Consider the following 17601-nt stretch of genomic DNA (forward strand, 5'->3'; position numbering starts at 1 on the left):
CAGCATGTTTTTTATTCCCCAGAGGTATTGAGAAAGCATATACTTATGTAAATGTAGTAATGTTTGAAGTTGGGAAAGTTTCTGACTGAATTGTTAGACAATAGACAGACTGTTTTAGGCATGTTTAGAAAGTTGGTTATAACAGAAAGAGCTTTAGACCCAAAAATGCTCTGCCTCTTTCTATCCATGTAAGCCTAGATGTGTCCCTTCACTTGCTGAGCCTTGGTTTCCACATCTGTGAGCATGGAAGCAGTAATATTACCTTGCAGGGTTAACGTGAGAACTGGTTGTGTGTGTGAGGTCCCTGGAGTGTCGTATCTGGGACAAAGGGCGCGCCCAATAAATAGTAGAACTATTGCCTTTGTCACCTTCACGATGATGTGTTGTGATTGACAGTTTTCACTCTTCGGGAAACTAGTCTCAGATTCAGTTGGTTTAAAGGTTAGTTCTTAAATATATTTTGATAGGATATTTTCTGTTTACTGCCTGAGATATTTAAAAAACTCAATGGCTAGGGGCACATGGGTGGCTTAGCCAGTTAAGTGTCTGCTTTCAGTTCAGGTCATGATCCCGGGGTCCTGGGATCGAGCCCTGCATCGGGCTTCCTGCTCCATGGGGAGCCTGCTTCTCCCTCTGCCTCTGCTGCCCCCCCCCCCCCCCCCCCGCTTGTGTTCTATCTCTGTCTCTCTCTCTCTGTCAAATAAATAAATAAAACCTTTAAAAACAAACAACTAAATGGCTAAAGTAGGACCTCATTCTTTTTGTCTCTTGTTTTTATTATTTTTTTATTTTTAAAGATTTTATTTATTTATTTGAGAGAGAGAGAGTGAGAGAGAACATGAGAGGGGAGAGGGTCAGAGGGAGAAGCAGACTCCCCACCGAGCGGGGAGCCCGATGTGGGACTCGATCCTGGGACTCCAGGATCAGGACCTGAGCTGAAGGCAGTTGCTTAACCAACTGAGCCACCCAGGCGCCCTCTTGTATGTTTTTAGTTCATTAGATGCTTGCTCTTAAATTTAGTCATTTTATTTCTTGGTAATTTCATCATCTACCGAGTGGGAATTCAGTTATCTGTTTTCTAAAGACTCGAGCATGTTAACAAATACATATAGAATATATATAAGTGTTAGATATTCAGTCAGATATAGTAGAAATAAATCTCAGCATAAACTGTCTTTGGATCTTGCTATAGAGGACTGTTGAAATTTCCTTGTTCTTCATTTATCGTTACAAAATACATAAAATGGGGTGCCTGGGTGGTTCAATTGGTTGGGCATCAGCCTTCAGCTGGGGTCGTGATCCCAGGGTCCTGGGATGGAGTCCCACATTGGGCTCCCTGCTTAGCCGGAGCCTGCTTCTCCCTCTGCCGCTCCCCCTGCTTGTGCTCTCTCTGTCAAATAAATAAATAAGAATCTTAAAAAAAAAAAAAGAAAGAAATACATAAAACGTTTCATTTTTCTCATTTGGATTTTTATTTTGTTTTCTAATGTAGTCTCACATTTATAGTGCATAGTTTTTTGTTCGGCAGACATGTTTTATGTTATGAGATCTTCCCTAACAGAATGAAACTTTTTTTTTTTGAAGATTTTATTTATTTATTTGACAGAGGAGAGACACAGTGAGAGAGGGAACACAAGCAGGAGGAGTGGGAGAGGGAGAAGCAGGCTTCCCGCCGAGCAGGGAGCCCGATGTGGGGCTCGATCCCAGGACCCTGGGACCATGACCTGAGCCGAAGGCAGATGCTTAACAACTGAGCCACCCAGGTGCCCCAGAATGAAACTTTTTTTAATTGACTAAGAAGTACTAGGCTTAAGGAGGGAGAAACCTGGACAGGAAGCTGTTGGGGTGCATCTATTAGGGGATCTTTGGATGACTTTCCTTTTGAAACTGTGGACTTCTACTCCAGCCAACCTACTGCAGGGTGTCAGGGCTGTAACTTATAACCTCCATCCCAGACCGTGGGGATTGGCACTTCCCTTTACAGATTTGCCTGAAACACAGGCAGTTGCGATCACTTCTTGGGAACATCGGAGGTTATTCCTTACGCTCTTTTTTTTTTTTTTTTTTTTAAAGATTTTATTTATTTGACAGAGAGAGACACAGTGAGAAAGGGACACAAGCAGGGGGAGTGGGAGAGAGAGAAGCAGGCTTCCCGGGGAGCAGGGAGCCCGATGCGGGGCTCATCCCAGGACCCCGGGATCATGACCTGAGCCGAAGGCAGACGCTTGACGACTGAGCCACCCAGGCGCCCTCCTTACGCTCTTTACTGCCCGTGGCAGGCGTTGCAATGGCTCTCCATGCACATCACCCGAAGGTGGATGCTGGTTGCACACTCTGGCCTGGCCCTGGCTCTCCCTCCCCACCCACTGCTGCCTGGTCAGTGTGGATCCTACTTTGAGGGGGGTGGAGGGCGTGCTCTGCAGCTGTCACACACTTGTAGAGACTGTCTAGCAACCCTGCCAGTTTCTTGGGATCGTGTCCACACCTTCTGCAGAGTTGGGGGCTGTACTTCAAAAGACATCCTGCCCTCATCTTCCCATTGCCTGATTGAAGCAGGTGTTACCTTGCCTCTCAGTCCCTGGCACTAGGGAAGGGGGAGAAAAGTCAGCTGTTGGCTGGATGTCAGACAGCTGGGAATGTGTGGGATTGCTTAGTTTCTTCAGAACACTGGTTGGCATTAGAAGAGAAAAGTGTCAGGGAAACGAGTTATATGTGTCATCCAAGTCCAAGAGAACAGTGAAACTCTTAACTTCTCTTCTGCCAAGTTGATACCTCCCTGTCATTTCTTAGGGCTATAAACCATTTTTGGGTTTTCCAGCCTACTTGCTAGGCAAAGGGCATAAGAGTTTATCGTTAGTGTGCCATCTTGCTTATTCAGATGACTAATGGATGCTACATTTTTGGCAAGAGGGTGGTTTGAGGATATTAGCATTTGAAACCAGTCTTGTGACCACTGTGGTGTCCTAGGGAGTCCGTCAAAGGTGAGTAAAACATTCTCAGTTGTAAAGCAGACCGAGTCACGGTTGGGAAGTGTACATTTGAAAGTCTTCCTGATTTTTAAGTTTGTCTAGTAATAATAAATACTCAAAGGAAACTGGCAATTACCAGGGTGAGAAATTGGGGAAGTCAGATAAAGCAAGTGAGGGAACCATGTTACTGAAATGATTTAGTGAGGGGTCAGAGTGGAAGAGTAGATACAGCTCTTCCTGATGGACTGTGAAATTTCGTAGAATAAAGGGACCAAGGATCATGATGGCGACAAATAGCAGGATCAACAACAATGAAAATGTTGGATAGGTGGGGCATGAGTGGTTGTTGTCCAGGAGATTTTCTGATTTCAGGATCTTGGAGGCGGAGCAGTGCCTGCCAGTGACTTCACCTTTGGGGAGTTTAATGAGCATGACCTCAGAGTATTCCAACTGTAGGATATTATGTTGACAGAAAAGGCACTGATACATATTTTAGAGTTGGAAGAATAATGGCAGGGCATGATGAGCCATGTGATAAGATCATTTATTTGTTCTTAGGAGTATCTGAGAAGTCAATCCGTAACACCAGAAGAGGGAAAAAAAAAAAAAGGCATCATAGGTAGATTTTGTGAAATTTGAAAAAAGGAAGTATTTTTAAAAATACTGCAGTTCAGCAATATTCAGCACTTGGGAGCAAGAAGGATACAGATTTCTTTTTTATTTCCTTGTGGATTTGAAGAAGGCATAATATAGGACCTCTTGGAGAGGCCAGTAAGGTCTTTGTTATCTTAGGAAAAAAGCCAGATTTAGCGAGTAGGTGAAGACTTTGAGATGGTATTAAGAATTAAGGGAACTTTTATGTCAAGTTAATGAGTGCTTCATGTTGTCTGGTGACAGAACAGGTAAGAGGACAGGCAGTAAGTAGGAGACAAGATTGACATTGGCCTGGATCAGAGATTGAGGTGGGAGGACAAAACTTTTCAGATAAGCAGAATAAAGGAACTTGGTTCTGGCTGTATCCCGTACATGCAGAGGCTTCTAAGGTCCGGATGTCTCCTAGGAACTTGGGATACTTAGATGATTAAGACTGGGTCCTTGTCCTTGAGGAGATTGTAACGCAGGGAGCCAGACAGACCTGATAATCAGGTACGCGCCACCCCGTGGTAAGTGCCGCAAGCAGATATGGCCCGCGCAGGTGGCAAGGTAGGGAGACAGAACCAGGAGCTTCTCTGTGGAAATCAAGAAATGCCTCACAGGATGTAGCCTTTTGAACTGAATTTCAGAGGATATGTAGGAGTTTACTAGGCAAGGAGGGATAGATAGGGTGTTCCAGGCAAAGACATGAAATGCTGGGTATTTTTAGGTGAGTCCAGAGCAGCAACCAGTGTAGGAAGGGTGGGGGTTTGGAAGAGGCACACATGAGACGGGGCTGTGTCCTGTAATGCCGAGTGGCAGTTCTACCTACTTAGGTTAGGTGGTCTTGATTTCTGCATTAAATAAAAATAATATTAACACAAATTTAATTTCACTTTTCTTTTAGAATCACAATTTTAGCAAAGATAAAAGGGTCTATAATTGTATTCTCTTCTTGTCTTTGTTCGTATTTTTAATTATAGAGTTGTAATTATAGCTTAGAAATATTTGAGTGTTTTACTTCTTTTTACTCTATTATTTCCTTACTATTTTTCCAGATTACTTTAGTCTTGATGATGACCATAGTTGTCTACTATTCCTTTAAATGAATGTTCCCGCAGAAGAGTAAAAGCATAAAAGTGTTTCTTGTAGTATCCGTCCATAGTGATGAAAAAGTTGGAAGCATATTAGGTATCTAATACTAGGGGTAAATTATATATTATCAAATTTTAAGGTAGAATTGAAGTGCTTGAGTGACAGATTAGACGTGGGAGTTACAGAAACAGAACCAACTCCGATTTCAGATTTCTAAGTGGAATCTTAACACTTTGACCTCTCTGATGGGTCCAGACCCTAGGAGCATTCCACGTGCACCTTTAAGCAACACCTATGGAATTTATTAAAGAGTATTAGACTAATTTTTAATACGTTACCCCTAATTACATTGTAAGTGATCAATAAGGTAATTGTGTATTAATTTTTTTGCAAAGGTGTTTATTGTAATTTGTCATCACAGTTTGAGGAGCTGTTTCTTTTAATGTTGAATTTGACAAATGATGGTTCATTCTAGCAGCAAATTGCCCGACCCTCACAAGAAGAAAAAGTAGAAGAAAAAGAAGAAGATAAAGCAGAAAAAACAGAAAAAAAAGAAGAGGAAAAGAAAGATGAAGAAGAAAAAGATGAAAAGGAGGACTCTAAGTGAGTTGAATGATTAGATATTCATCTTAATCATGAACCTATTGACTGTCTTGAAGGTATAAAATTTTAGATAAAAGAATGAATGGGATGTGTGCTTTGATCATCTCATGTGCTTTGACATAATTAAAGAACAGGATATTCTGGTAAATACAACTTTTGGCTTAATGGACTTGTTTGCCAGACATGAGATGTTACTTTTCAGAAGGGATGAGCTATAATAATATACACTCATCACTTGAGATATATTGAATATTAACTTAATTTTTGACTTGGAAGGTACCTCAGGATCTTTTTTTTTTTTTTTTAAGATTTTATTTATTTGACAGAGACAGTGAGAGAGGGAACACAAGCAGGGGGAGTGGGAGAGGGAGAAGCAGGCTTCCTGCTGATCAGGGAGCCCGATGTGGATTGGCTATTACATGACCCTGGGATCACGACCTGAGCTGAAGGCAGCCACTTAATGACTGAGCCACCTAGGCGCCCCAGGATCTTTTTTTTTTGCACTTTTGATACTTTACACTCATGTAAAAATGCTGATAAATGGTTTTCTATAATACATTATATTACAGTTTCATGGGTTTTATTTATTGTATAAAGTGGGGTTCCTGGTTTGTTTGTGGTTCTGTTGTTGTTTGCCTGGTTATAAAAGTAATTCTTGTTCACTATAGAAAATGAGGAAAAGGGAGCCAAATATTAACAAAATCAGCCTGTGATTCTGCTGCTCAGAGACAGCTCTTGTTGATGCCTTAATGCACATATTATGGTGGGGTGGTGGGGGGTGCTTAGCAGCTCACTTGGTGGTTTTTCCACCAGGGATTGGCTCTCTTGAGGCATTATTTACAAAGAATAAAATTCACCAATTTAGGTGTGTATTGAATATATGTTGACAAATATATGCCCTGGTGTAACTCTTGCCACAGTTGTGACATGGAGTGTTTCCATCACTCCAGAAAGTTCCATATGCTCCTTTGCCGTAGGTTTTTCCACACTCCGCTGCCATCCCCAGCCTCTGGCGACTACTCATCTGTTTTGCCTTTTCTAGAGTTTCATATACATGGATTTATGCAGTATATAGTCTTCTTTTTTTTTTTTCTTATATTTATTTTTTTTATTCTTATGTTAATCCCCATACATTACATCATTAGTTCTAGATGAAGTGTTCCATGATTCATTGTTTGTGCATAACACCCAGTGCTCCATGCAGAATGTGCCCTCCTCAATACCCACCACCAGACTAACCCATCCTCCCACCCCCCTCCCCTCTAGAACCCTCAGTTTGTTTTTCAGAGTCCATCGTCTCTCATGGTTCGTCCACCCCTCCGATTTCCCCCGCTTCATTCTTCCCCTCCCTCTACCTTCTTCTTCTTCTTTTTTTTTTCTTAACATGTATTGCATTATTTGTTTCAGAGGTACAGATCTGAGATTCAACAGTCTTGCACAATTCACAGCGCTTACCAGAGCACATACCCTCCCCAGTGTCTATCACCCAGTCACCCCATCCCTCCCACCCCACCCCCCACTCCAACAACACTCAGTTTGTTTCCTGCGATTAAGAATTCCTCATATCAGTGAGGTCATATGATACATGTCTTTCTCTGTTTGACTTATTTCACTCAACATAATACCCTCCAGTTCCATCCACATCGTTGCAAATGGCAAGATCTCATTCCTTTTGATGGCTGCATAATATTCCATTGTATATATATACCACCTCTTCTTTATCCATTCATCTGTCGATGGACATCTTGGCTCTTTCCACAGTTTGGCTATTGTGGACATTGCTGCTATAAACATCAGGGTGCACGTACCCCTTCGGATCCCTACTTTTGTATCTTTGGGGTAAATACCCAGTAGTGCAATTGCTGAATCATATGGTAGCTCTATTTTCAACTTTTGCAGTTTATAGTCTTCTGTGCATGGCTTCTTTTACTTAGCATACTGACCTTGAGATCCATGCTGGTTGTTGCACGTATCAGTAGTTTGTTCTTTTTAATATTTATTGTGTTATTTCTGTAATCCCTTAGAAATACTGAAGGTTTATCAGGATTTGTGGCAACTACAGCCTGAATCACTTGGTATGGTTGTTAAAGAGTTGGATCCTCATGCCATTGCCATTCTAATGTTGTACTTGAGGAAGTAACTATTAAAAACAATTTTTTTTTTTTTTAAGTTTGGGTAAAACATTTATACTCCCATGTGGTCAGTGGTTCTGCTCTTATGAAACTGCCATATCTTGGTTTTTTCTTTTTTCCTAAAATCTCTATTAACAAGCATTCATTTATTAGTGTTGTGAGCTAGCTCTTATGGAGGATGCAAAAGTACATAAGATATGTACTATTGGTGGTTTATGATCTAGTAGAGGAAAGCTGGGCAAGATGCAAGTACTATTTATGAAAAAGAAGAAAGCCTGGGAGAAATGAGCAGAACCAGTAAAGGATGTTGGGAGACTGAAAAGAGGTTCAGGGTTACTTCTGTCTGGATAGTTTAGAGGACTTTATGCAGGAGCTAGTGGTTAATGTGGAAAGAACAGAGGGATTCACGCGAAGAGATGTGCTGCTATGAGAAATGGCAACATTATAATGGTTTTATTAGACTGGAACAGAGGGTGGCTGAAGAAGAAAAGTGGAGGGTGGATTGGGGTTAGGTTAAGTAAAACCTTAATGAAGCTCAACAGTCTCTGTGTTGTGAGTTGTAGGTAGCGGTTTCAATGGATGGAATGGTTTGTTTCCTCTTTAAATTGTTTTAAAGATTTATTTATGTTTTTGGGGAGTGTGCATGCACAAGCATGTATGAGTAAGGGGAGGGGCAGAAGGAGAGGGAGGGAATCTCAAGGAGACCCTGCTGAGCATGGAGCCTAATGTGGGGCTTGATCTCAGAACCCTGAGATCATGACCTGAGTTGAAATCAAGAGTCAGAAGCTTAACTGATAGAGCCACCCAGGTGCCCCTGGATGGAATGGTTTCTTACCAAAGCTATTCTACTAGAATACTGACCCACGAGCAGCAGAGAATGGATGGATTGGAGATGCAGGTCAGGGAGGCTGTTACAGAAGAGTGGTTTGGGGTACCGAAGCCCTGACTAAGGACAGTGGTAGTAGAAATCGAGATGGTGGAATTAGTGGGAGGACTGTTACCGAGATGAAATAACCAAACCTTGGCGTGAGATCGCATATAGGAGGTAAAGGAAAAGGGGAAAAGCTAAAGATGATGCCAGATCCGTAAACGTGAATGAATATGATCATGGCGGAACTGTTAATGGTGCGTGATGTGAACTGTTCCATGGAGGGAAGCAAGAGGCAGAGCACTGACAAGCATGGTTTTGGACATGTTGACTTAGTATTGATGGGAAATCCAGGTGTATTGATAGGGATTTCCAGCAGGTATTTGGGAAGACAAGTCTGGATCTTAGAAGATTTTGGAGATGGGAGGTGTGAGTCTAAAGATACAGACTGGGAGTCATCCCGTTGGAATGGATGCGAATGGGGTAACCTCACAGAGCTTTAAGGCTAGGGTGAGCCTTGGGAAATGCAATGTGAAAGGGTGAGAGGAAGAAGGCAGTCCCCAGAGGGAGAGCCAGAATAGCAGTAGGGCTATCAGGAAAGCATGAAATCCTAAAAGTTGAGAAGGATGTAAAAAGAATTGTCCTTAGGATCAGTTGCAGCAGGAAGATCCGTGCAACAAGAATTGAGAAAAGGTCATCTGAACTTGCAGTTTTTGAGTCATTGGTGACTTTTTTTCCCCCATTGGTGACTTTTGACAAAACGTCTTTAAGATGAGACTGTAGTGGTAGCCATATTGCTAAGGGAATAAAGAACTGGAGAAAGAGGCCTGCATGGTAACTTCAAGGGCAGTTCAGGACCGAAGGGGGAAAATTCTTGAAGAATTTTTTTATTGGGGTAAGCTTGGTAAGCTACAACAGATCTTTGCTTGAAGTACATAAAATTTGAAAAAAATCAACACCTCCCATTAAGCAAGAGCAGTTGAGTCTTTGAGTATTGCCACCTATCCATTCATTTGCAGAAATGTACATTAGGGGCCTTGTTTTTAAATCTAACAATCCTGGGAGATGTGTAGTACAGAGAATAGGCTTCTAGTGTTACATGCAGTACTGTAGCTGCTAATAGTAATGACCCTTTATTTATTGATCAAGTTTTTCCTAAGTGGCTGAGGTAGGTTTAGTCTTAACAACAGCAAACTACATATGATGCTTACTGTGTTCCAGGCACAGTTCTGAGCATTTTATATAGATTAACTCTTTTAATCATTGCAACAGCTCTATGAAACATACTATTATTATTCTCACTTATAGATGAGAAAAACAGAGGCCGTGGAGGGGAGGTCCCAGGTCACATGGCTAGTAAATCACACAGCTCTGGTACCAACCTGGGCAGCCTGGCTCTAGACCGTTCTCCGTTATAACCTCTGGGCCACACCGGCCTGTTTGCACGTAATTAATATTGGAGATGGTTGAGAATACTGAGCCTGGTTTAATGAAGCAGTATTGTAGATGATTACTACGGAAAGGGTGTCTGTTTTAGCCTCTTCATTTCACAGAGGAGAAAACTTAGCTTGGAGCCAAGGCAAGAAATCCCAGACTCCCGCCTTTTGGTGTACCCCACTGCCTCTGGATTGCAGGTCTGGCGGCTTTTCTGCTGCCATCCTTTACTTCCTCATAGGGTGTTCTCATGCGTAATGAGGTGATTTGAAACGTGTTTGAATTTTGAGTCCATTAAGGAATAAAACAGACCTTTGTGAAATATCTTAATTTGAGCCAGTCAAAACCCTTCAAAATTGGGGCATGACAGCATTTTTCATAAATTTCGTTTTCAGTAACTGAGAGACTGGGTGGGTAGTCTTATTTAATTTCTATTAAAAAAAAAAATTCCAAGCCTCAACCTTCTTAGATGCACGCATACTTCCAAATCACACAAACTTTTCGTCTGCTTCTGTTTCCAGAGAAAATGCCAAGGAAAAGGACAAGACGGAAGGTACAGCAGAAGAAACGGAGGAGAGAGAGCAGGCCACACCCCGGGGACGAAAGACCGCCAACAGTCAGGGCCGCAGAAAGGGCCGCATCACCCGGTCCATGACCAACGAAGCGGCGGCGGCCAGCGCTGCGGCCGCCGCGGCCACTGAGGAGCCCCCGCCGCCTCTGCCACCCCCACCAGAACCCAGTGAGTGTGCAAGATGGGAGCGAACAGGCCAGGATTTTGTGCGGGGTTCTCTTGCAGTGCCAGGGTAGAGCAGGAGGGTCCTCCGATATCGACGGCCTACAAATAATCTGGAAGGCTGCCCTTTACTTTTTTTGTTGTTGTTGAGGTTTTATTGTAATCACCCGGTGCTCATCATGAGAAGTACACGCCTTAATCCCCATCACCCTTTTCACTCATATCTACACCTCCCCTTCCCCCCTGCCCTGCAGCTCCCCTCTGGTGAGCTTGTTTGTTCTCTATAGTTCAGAGTCTGTTTCTTGGTTTATTTCTCTCTCCCTTCCCCACCTCCCCTTTGCTTATTTGCTTTGTTTCTGAAATTCCATATATGAGTGAGATCATATGGTATTTATCTTTCTCTGACTTACTGCACTCAGTATTATGCTCTCTAGCTCCATCCATGTCATTGCAAATGGCAAGATTTCCTTTCTTTTTAGTGGCAGAATAATATTCCATGGTGTGTGTATGTGTATGTGTGTGTATCCACACACCACATCTTCTTTATCCATTCATCAGTTAATAAACAGTTGGGCTGCTTCTATATCTTGGCTATTGTAAGTAATGCTCCTATAAACATAGGGATGCGTGTATCACTTTGAATTAGTGTTTTTGTATTCTTTGGGTAAGTACCCAATAGTGTGATTGCTGGATCATACGGCAATTTTTGTTTTTTGGGTTTTTTTTTTAAGATTTTATTTATTCATTTGGGAGAGAGAGAGAGAGACAGAGCACAAGCAGGGAGAGAGGCAGAGGGAGAGGGAGAAGCAGACTCCCAGCTGAGCTGGGAGACCAACATGGGGCTCAGTCCCAGGACCCAGAGATCATGACCTGAGCTGAAGGCAGACGCCCAACCATCTGAGCCACCCAGGCGCCCCGGGTGGAAGTTGTATTTTTAATTTTGAGGAACCTCCAGACTGTTTTCCACAGTGGCTGCACCAGTTTGCATACCCACCAACAGTACAAGAGGGCTCCTTTTTCTCCACATCCTTGCTATCACCTGTTGTTTTTTGTGCTGTTGATTTTAGCCATTCTGTTAGGTGTGAGGTGATATTTCATTGTGGTTTTGATTTGCATTTCCCTGATGATGAGTGATGCTGAGCATCTTTTCTTGGGTCTTTTGGCCATCTGGATGTCTTTGGAGAAATGTCCGTTCGCATCTTCTGCCCATTTTTTAATTGGGTTATTTGTTCTGTGGGTGTTGAATTTTATAAGTTCTTTATATATTTTGGATACTAACCCTTTATCAGATACATTATTTGGAAATATCTTCTCCCATTTTGTAGGTTGCCTTTTAGTTTTGTTGTTTCCTTTGCTGTGCAGAAGCTTTTTATTTTATTTTATTTTTTTATTTTTAAATTTTATTTAATTTTTTTTTAGAGAGGGAGGGGTAGGGAAAGAGACGGAATCCCAACCAGGCTCCACACCCAGCACAGAACCTGACGCGGGGCTCTGTCTCACGACCCTGAGATTATGACTGAGCCAAAGTCAAGAGCCGGACGCTTAACTGACTGAGCCACACAGGCCTCCCAGCTTTTTATTTTGATGTAGTCCCAATAGTTGATTTTTGCTTTTGTTTCCCTTGCTTCAGGGGACCTATCTAGAAAAAAGTTGCTACAGCCAGCGTCAGAGAAATTACTGCCTGTGTTCTTTTCTAGGATTTTTGTGGTTTCAGGTCTCACATTTAGGTCTTTAATCCATTTTGAATTTATTTTTGTGTATGGTATAAGAAAGTGGCCAAGTTTCATTCTTTTGTATGTTGCTGTCTGGTTTTCCCAGCACCATTTGTTGAAGAGATTTTCTCCCATTAGGTATTCTTCCCTGCTTTATCAAAAGATTAGTTGATGGTATTAATATGGGTTTGTTTCTGGGTTTTCTCTTCTGTTCCATTGATCTGTGTGTCTGTATTTGTGCCAGTACCATACTGTCTTGATGACGACAGCTTTGTAATATGACTTGAAGTCCAGAATTGTGATGCCTCCAGCTTTGCTTTGCTTTTTCAAGATTGCTTTGGTGATTCGGGGTCTTTTGTGGCTCCATACAAATTTTAGGACTATTTGTTCTAGTTCTATGAAAACTGCTGTTGGCATTTTGATAGGGATTGCATTAAATGTGTAGATTGCTCTAGGTAGCATTGACATCTTCACAATATTTGTTCTCCCAATCCACTAGCATGGAATGTCTTTCCATTTCTTTGTGTTGTCTTGAATTTCTTTTATCGGTGTTTTATAGTTTTCAGAGTACAGGCATTTCACCTCTTTGGGTAGGTTTATTCCTGGGTATCTTATTATTTTGGGTGCAATTGTAAATGGGATTGTATTCTTATTTTCTCTTTCTGCTGCTTCATTATTCATGTGTAGAAATGCAACAGATTTTCTTACATTGATTTTGTATCCTGTGACTTTACTGAATTTGTTTATCAGTTCTAGCAGTCTTTTAGGTTTTCTGTATGTAGTAACATGTCATCTGCAAGTAGTGAAAGTTTTACTTCTTCGTGGCCTTTACGTTTTTTAAACTTTAATATCAATGTCTTTTGAAAAAGATCTGCCCCAATCTTGCTATCTTAATATAGCTGTTTTTCTTTTTACTTAGTTGTAATCTTAGTGTGCATGCTTTTTCTGATGTTTTAACTTGACATATTATAAATATTATGTAGTCTAAGTGGTCTTCATTTTTGCTTTTCGATGGCTGTGAAGTGTTGGCATCGTGTTCCCTGAGGCCCGATTTCTTGAACCATTCCCTGTTGCTGAATGATTAGGCTGTCCCCTGCCCCCTCATCTTTAAACTAATAGAGATAGCACTGTAAAGAAAAAACAGATCTTGAGTCACGTAACATTTTCTTTCTGTTAAATTATTTTTTATAGGAATAAATTCTTGGGTCCAAGCATTTTTCTCTCCTTTACTAAGTACAGTCTCATTAGTTTATAAAGGGATCATGTTAATAATGCTTACCATCATTGGTTCAGTGGTACCAATTTTACCATAACATGAAGCATAAAGAAACCAGGTTCTGGGGATGGCAAGGAAGGATGCAAGGAAAAGAACTAGATAAACACATGGGGGCAGATCATGATGGACCTCGTTTGAGTTATATCCTGCTTTGCTTACAAAGTGGGAGCTCATAGGGGTTTTTATTTTTTTTATTTTATTATTATTATTTTTAAAGATTTTATTTATTTATTTGAGAGAGAGAGAATGAGAGACAGAGAGCACGAGAGGGAAGAGGGCAGAGGGAGAAGCAGACTCCCCGCTGAGCAGGGAGCCCGATGCGGGACTCGATCCCGGGACTCCAGGATCATGACCTGAGCCGAAGGCAGTCGCTTAACCAACTGAGCCACCCAGGCGCCCTCATAGGGGTTTTTAAATAGAGGAATGTTGTACATAGATTGATGTTTTAGAAAGCTAACTAGTGACAGTTGTGGAGGTCAGGTTGGAGAGAGTAAGGGGCTGGAGGCAGAGGAACCAGCCAGAGGGGTGTCACTATGCACGCAGTGGCCCAGGCAAGAAGTGGATGATTTGGGAGATTAGAACTGACACACATCATTGGATGTGAGTAGTATATGGGACGAAGGATTGAAAAATTGGCCTGAGGAGGCTGTTAATAATTCGAGTGACTGGATGGATGATGGTACTATTAATTGAGAAGGGGAATATGGCAGGAGCTCATTTCATGCCTGATAGTCTTGCTTTCCTTTCTAATGTAGAAGGGAGAATGTGCAGTTTGTGATCCATCTGTGTTTACTAGGTGTCATAGGGCCTCCAGGAGTGAGGACGAGATGGGGGATTCAGAGAGCAGGAGAGAACTGTGCCTGGACAGGAAGGGGGACTGTTGTTTCTTCCTTTGACACTTCAGGAGAGGAGGGATGGGGCTCGAATAGTGGGAAGGCAGTGGGTGAGGTGGGACTTCATAGAAAATAAAACAAACACGTAGACGTGGGTGGAACTTCAAAGAACATTGAGAAAGATCCTAACGGAGGAGCCTTGACTATACCCCTTTAGTTGGTGGGGAGAGCCTGCCACCATCTTGTGTCCATAGTTTCCTTCACCTAATGCTTCAGACAGGCTTTAAGTCAGACAGGGAGGTCGTGCCATCTCATCTGTGAATGAGCTTAAGTTTTCTCTGCCTTACTGGGTTCTCTCTCTTTATTTCAGTTTCCACAGAGCCTGTAGAAACCTCTCGATGGACAGAAGAAGAAATGGAAGTTGCTAAAAAAGGTAAGTTATAGTTCTTTAGGTTCCTCAGGGTTAATAATAAGTCAGATGGAATGAATTTTTTTTAATTGAAAAAAGAAGAAAGTTCTTCTGCGATGGTAAATAGAATTTAGAGGTAGACTCGAGTTCTTTATGATGGGGTGGTGCCCTCTCAGGTACCCTGCTGTGCCTTGCTCAAGAGGCCCAATTTTGAGGGATTTAAGATTCTCTGCACGGTTTTATTTTTTTTATTTTTATTTTTTTAAAGATTTTATTCATTTATTTGACAGAGAGAGAGAGTGCACAAGCAGGGGGAGTGACAGGCAGAGGGAGAAGCAGGCTCCCCGCAGAGCAGGGGGAGCCCGATGCGGGACTCGATCCCAGGACCCTGGGACCATGACCTGAGCCAAAGGCAGTCGCTTAACCAACTGAGCCACCCAGGCGCCCTGCACAGTTTATTTTGAATGTCATTTTGTTAGAGAGCAAGTGGACTATTCTCACTTTTCCAGCATAGCTGTGATTCAGTGTTTTGGAGGGTATTTTAATATAAAGAGTCTATATTTTCTATTATTTAAAAGTTGGATTTAATAGGGTGGTACATATCTCCTCAGTTTGTATTTGTAAGGCATTTGGTTATAAACTAGTAAGAAACTGCACTGCGATTCAGAGGACAGGGCATGAACTTTGGAGGCGGACAAAGGTTTGAATTTTGTCTCTCCCACTCATTGCCTTGATCTTATTCTGGAACATTAGGAATCTTGTGTTTTTCTGTTGTTGCTTGTTAAGATAGTGTAATTTGAAATGGAAGTAAAATTTCTAGAATAATTGGTTTATAAATGAACAATAGTTTGTGTTTTAAATAAAATAATTTTGAGAAAGATTAGCCAACTCTTTTTGGAGTTAAGTATTTATCTTATAGTTCTAAAGAGAAATTATTGTAAATAAGTTGATCTCTTAGTGACACATTTCATATTTATTTTCTATTTAATAGGTAATGAATGATACATTTAAGAGTTATATAAACCAACTTTACCAAAAATATAGCAGTTTAATGTGTTCTGTGCTCAAAATATTTTTATTTGATGTTTATTTGCCATGATGAGCAAATTCATCACTTGTCATGATTACTTGTATAACTTTTTAGAAGATTCACATTTTTGGGCGCCTGGGTGGCTCAGTTGTTAAGCGTCTGCCTTCGGCTCAGGTCATGATCCCAGGCTCCTGGGATCGAGCCTCACATCTGGCTCCCTGCTCTGCAGGAAGTCTGTTTCTCTCTCTCCCACTCCTCCTGCTTGTGTTCCCTCTCTCACTGTGTCTCTCTCTGTCAAATAAATAAATAAAATCTTTAAAAAAAAAAAAGATTCACATTTTTTTAAAAAGATTGACATTTATTCTCATCTGTTATCAGAATGTCATAGTGGAGTAAGTAGATATTAGCTACATCATAGAGCAATCTTTTTCAGGTAGACACACCTCCATAGGACTCTTCTCAGCTCTGTTCATGTATCAGAAGGATTTGGAAGTAATCTTCCAGTTGTCATTCTTAAGGAAGCTACTTGTGTTAACCTTGAAAAACTCATGTTTTTCTATAAATTGTTAAATTTGTACTGAAAATTCATGCTTGGATACATCTGTATAGCTCTCTGCGTATATGTGCATTTATATACCCATATTCCTTGCGCATAGGTATGTGTATGTACATACATTATTTAGTTGAAAAGTGTCAGGTTGCATAGATTTCTGTGATGCATTGTATTACCACAGGTTTGTTGTTGTTGCTGTTTTTAAAGCTCGTTAATTTTTTTGAGGGCATTTCTTGATTGTGAATGGATTGAAGACATGCTGATTATAAATATAGTCATATATATCTTTATTTTGTGTTAATTATAAGATTACCTTATTAACTTTATATTGATATACTGTTTCCAAAGACTTAGCAGTATCTAATCACTCAGTTTATAAGTGTTTGAGTTGTTACTGTGTGTCTGACATTGTCCTAGCTCTCTGGGAGATACATAACAAGGGTAAAGTTGAGCCTTTCCATTAATGAGCATGTTTTAAATTTGGGTGGCAAAATAGAGCTGTCAGTGAATTTCATGTCAATACATATCTAAGTATGTATTAAAATATATCAATAAATAATTGAAATCACATTTTTAGTGTTAATGATTTTGAAGACTGTAATTAAGTTGATTTTATTATTTCTCTTGTTTGCTTTATCAGGTGATTGTTTAATTAATCTTTGGTCTGTTTTTCAAATATAGGTCTTGTAGAACATGGTCGTAACTGGGCAGCAATTGCCAAAATGGTGGGGACTAAAAGTGAAGCGCAATGCAAAAACTTCTATTTTAACTATAAAAGGCGACATAATCTTGATAACCTATTGCAGCAGCATAAACAGAAAGTGAGTATATCAGCGGTAGTGAATATCTGCTTATTTATTCATTTATTTTTAACTGATTTGGTTTTTAACCAGTAGTTACTTGTTTTGTTTTGTTTTTGAGCTTCAGATACTGGCTTTGAGGAAAAGTTTTTTGTATCCTGTATTTTTATTTATTACCTCTACCTGTGAGGGATATGCTAGTTTCGCGGCACAAGTTGACTTTTTCTCTGATGACTGCCCAAGGAACAAAATTCCTGTTCGTAGTAATGGCAGTTCAGTACTTTTGAATTACCATAGATGGGATTTGAAAAATATAAACATGTTGGAGTTTGAATTGAAAAGTTTAGTTGGAGTTCTGTTGACCTTGTTGAATGAATCAATATGGCATATTAAAACCATTTTCTCAGAAAGAAAGAGTCCCTGAGATAAATAGTAAAATCAGAAAGATAAATTATTGAAAATTCCTTAACGAGGAAGTTCCAATGCTCTCAAAGTCTACAGAGCTCTTTGAGGATTCCATG

The 17601-nt window shown here is 40.8% G+C and overlaps 1 protein-coding gene across 10 annotated transcripts in view; it reads left to right on the forward strand.

Moving 5' to 3' along the window:
* The window catches only part of NCOR1 (nuclear receptor corepressor 1), a 159583-nt gene that overhangs the window by 81812 nt on the left and 60170 nt on the right, over nt 1-17601 (forward strand). For 9 of the 10 annotated variants that reach the window (XM_034989667.1, XM_034989666.1, XM_034989664.1 and 6 more), the window contains 4 exons: nt 5173-5300; nt 10256-10473; nt 14659-14721; nt 16962-17101. In XM_034989667.1, coding sequence (XP_034845558.1) covers nt 5173-5300; nt 10256-10473; nt 14659-14721; nt 16962-17101 — 549 coding nt within the window. The remainder of the gene's footprint in view (nt 1-5172; nt 5301-10255; nt 10474-14658; nt 14722-16961; nt 17102-17601) is intronic. The other variant, XM_034989668.1, reaches the window with a different exon arrangement.

Source organism: Mirounga leonina, unplaced genomic scaffold (genome assembly GCF_011800145.1).
Source record: "Mirounga leonina isolate KUSES-001 unplaced genomic scaffold, KU_Mleo_1.0 Mir_488, whole genome shotgun sequence".
Classification (NCBI taxonomy): domain Eukaryota; kingdom Metazoa; phylum Chordata; class Mammalia; order Carnivora; family Phocidae; genus Mirounga; species Mirounga leonina.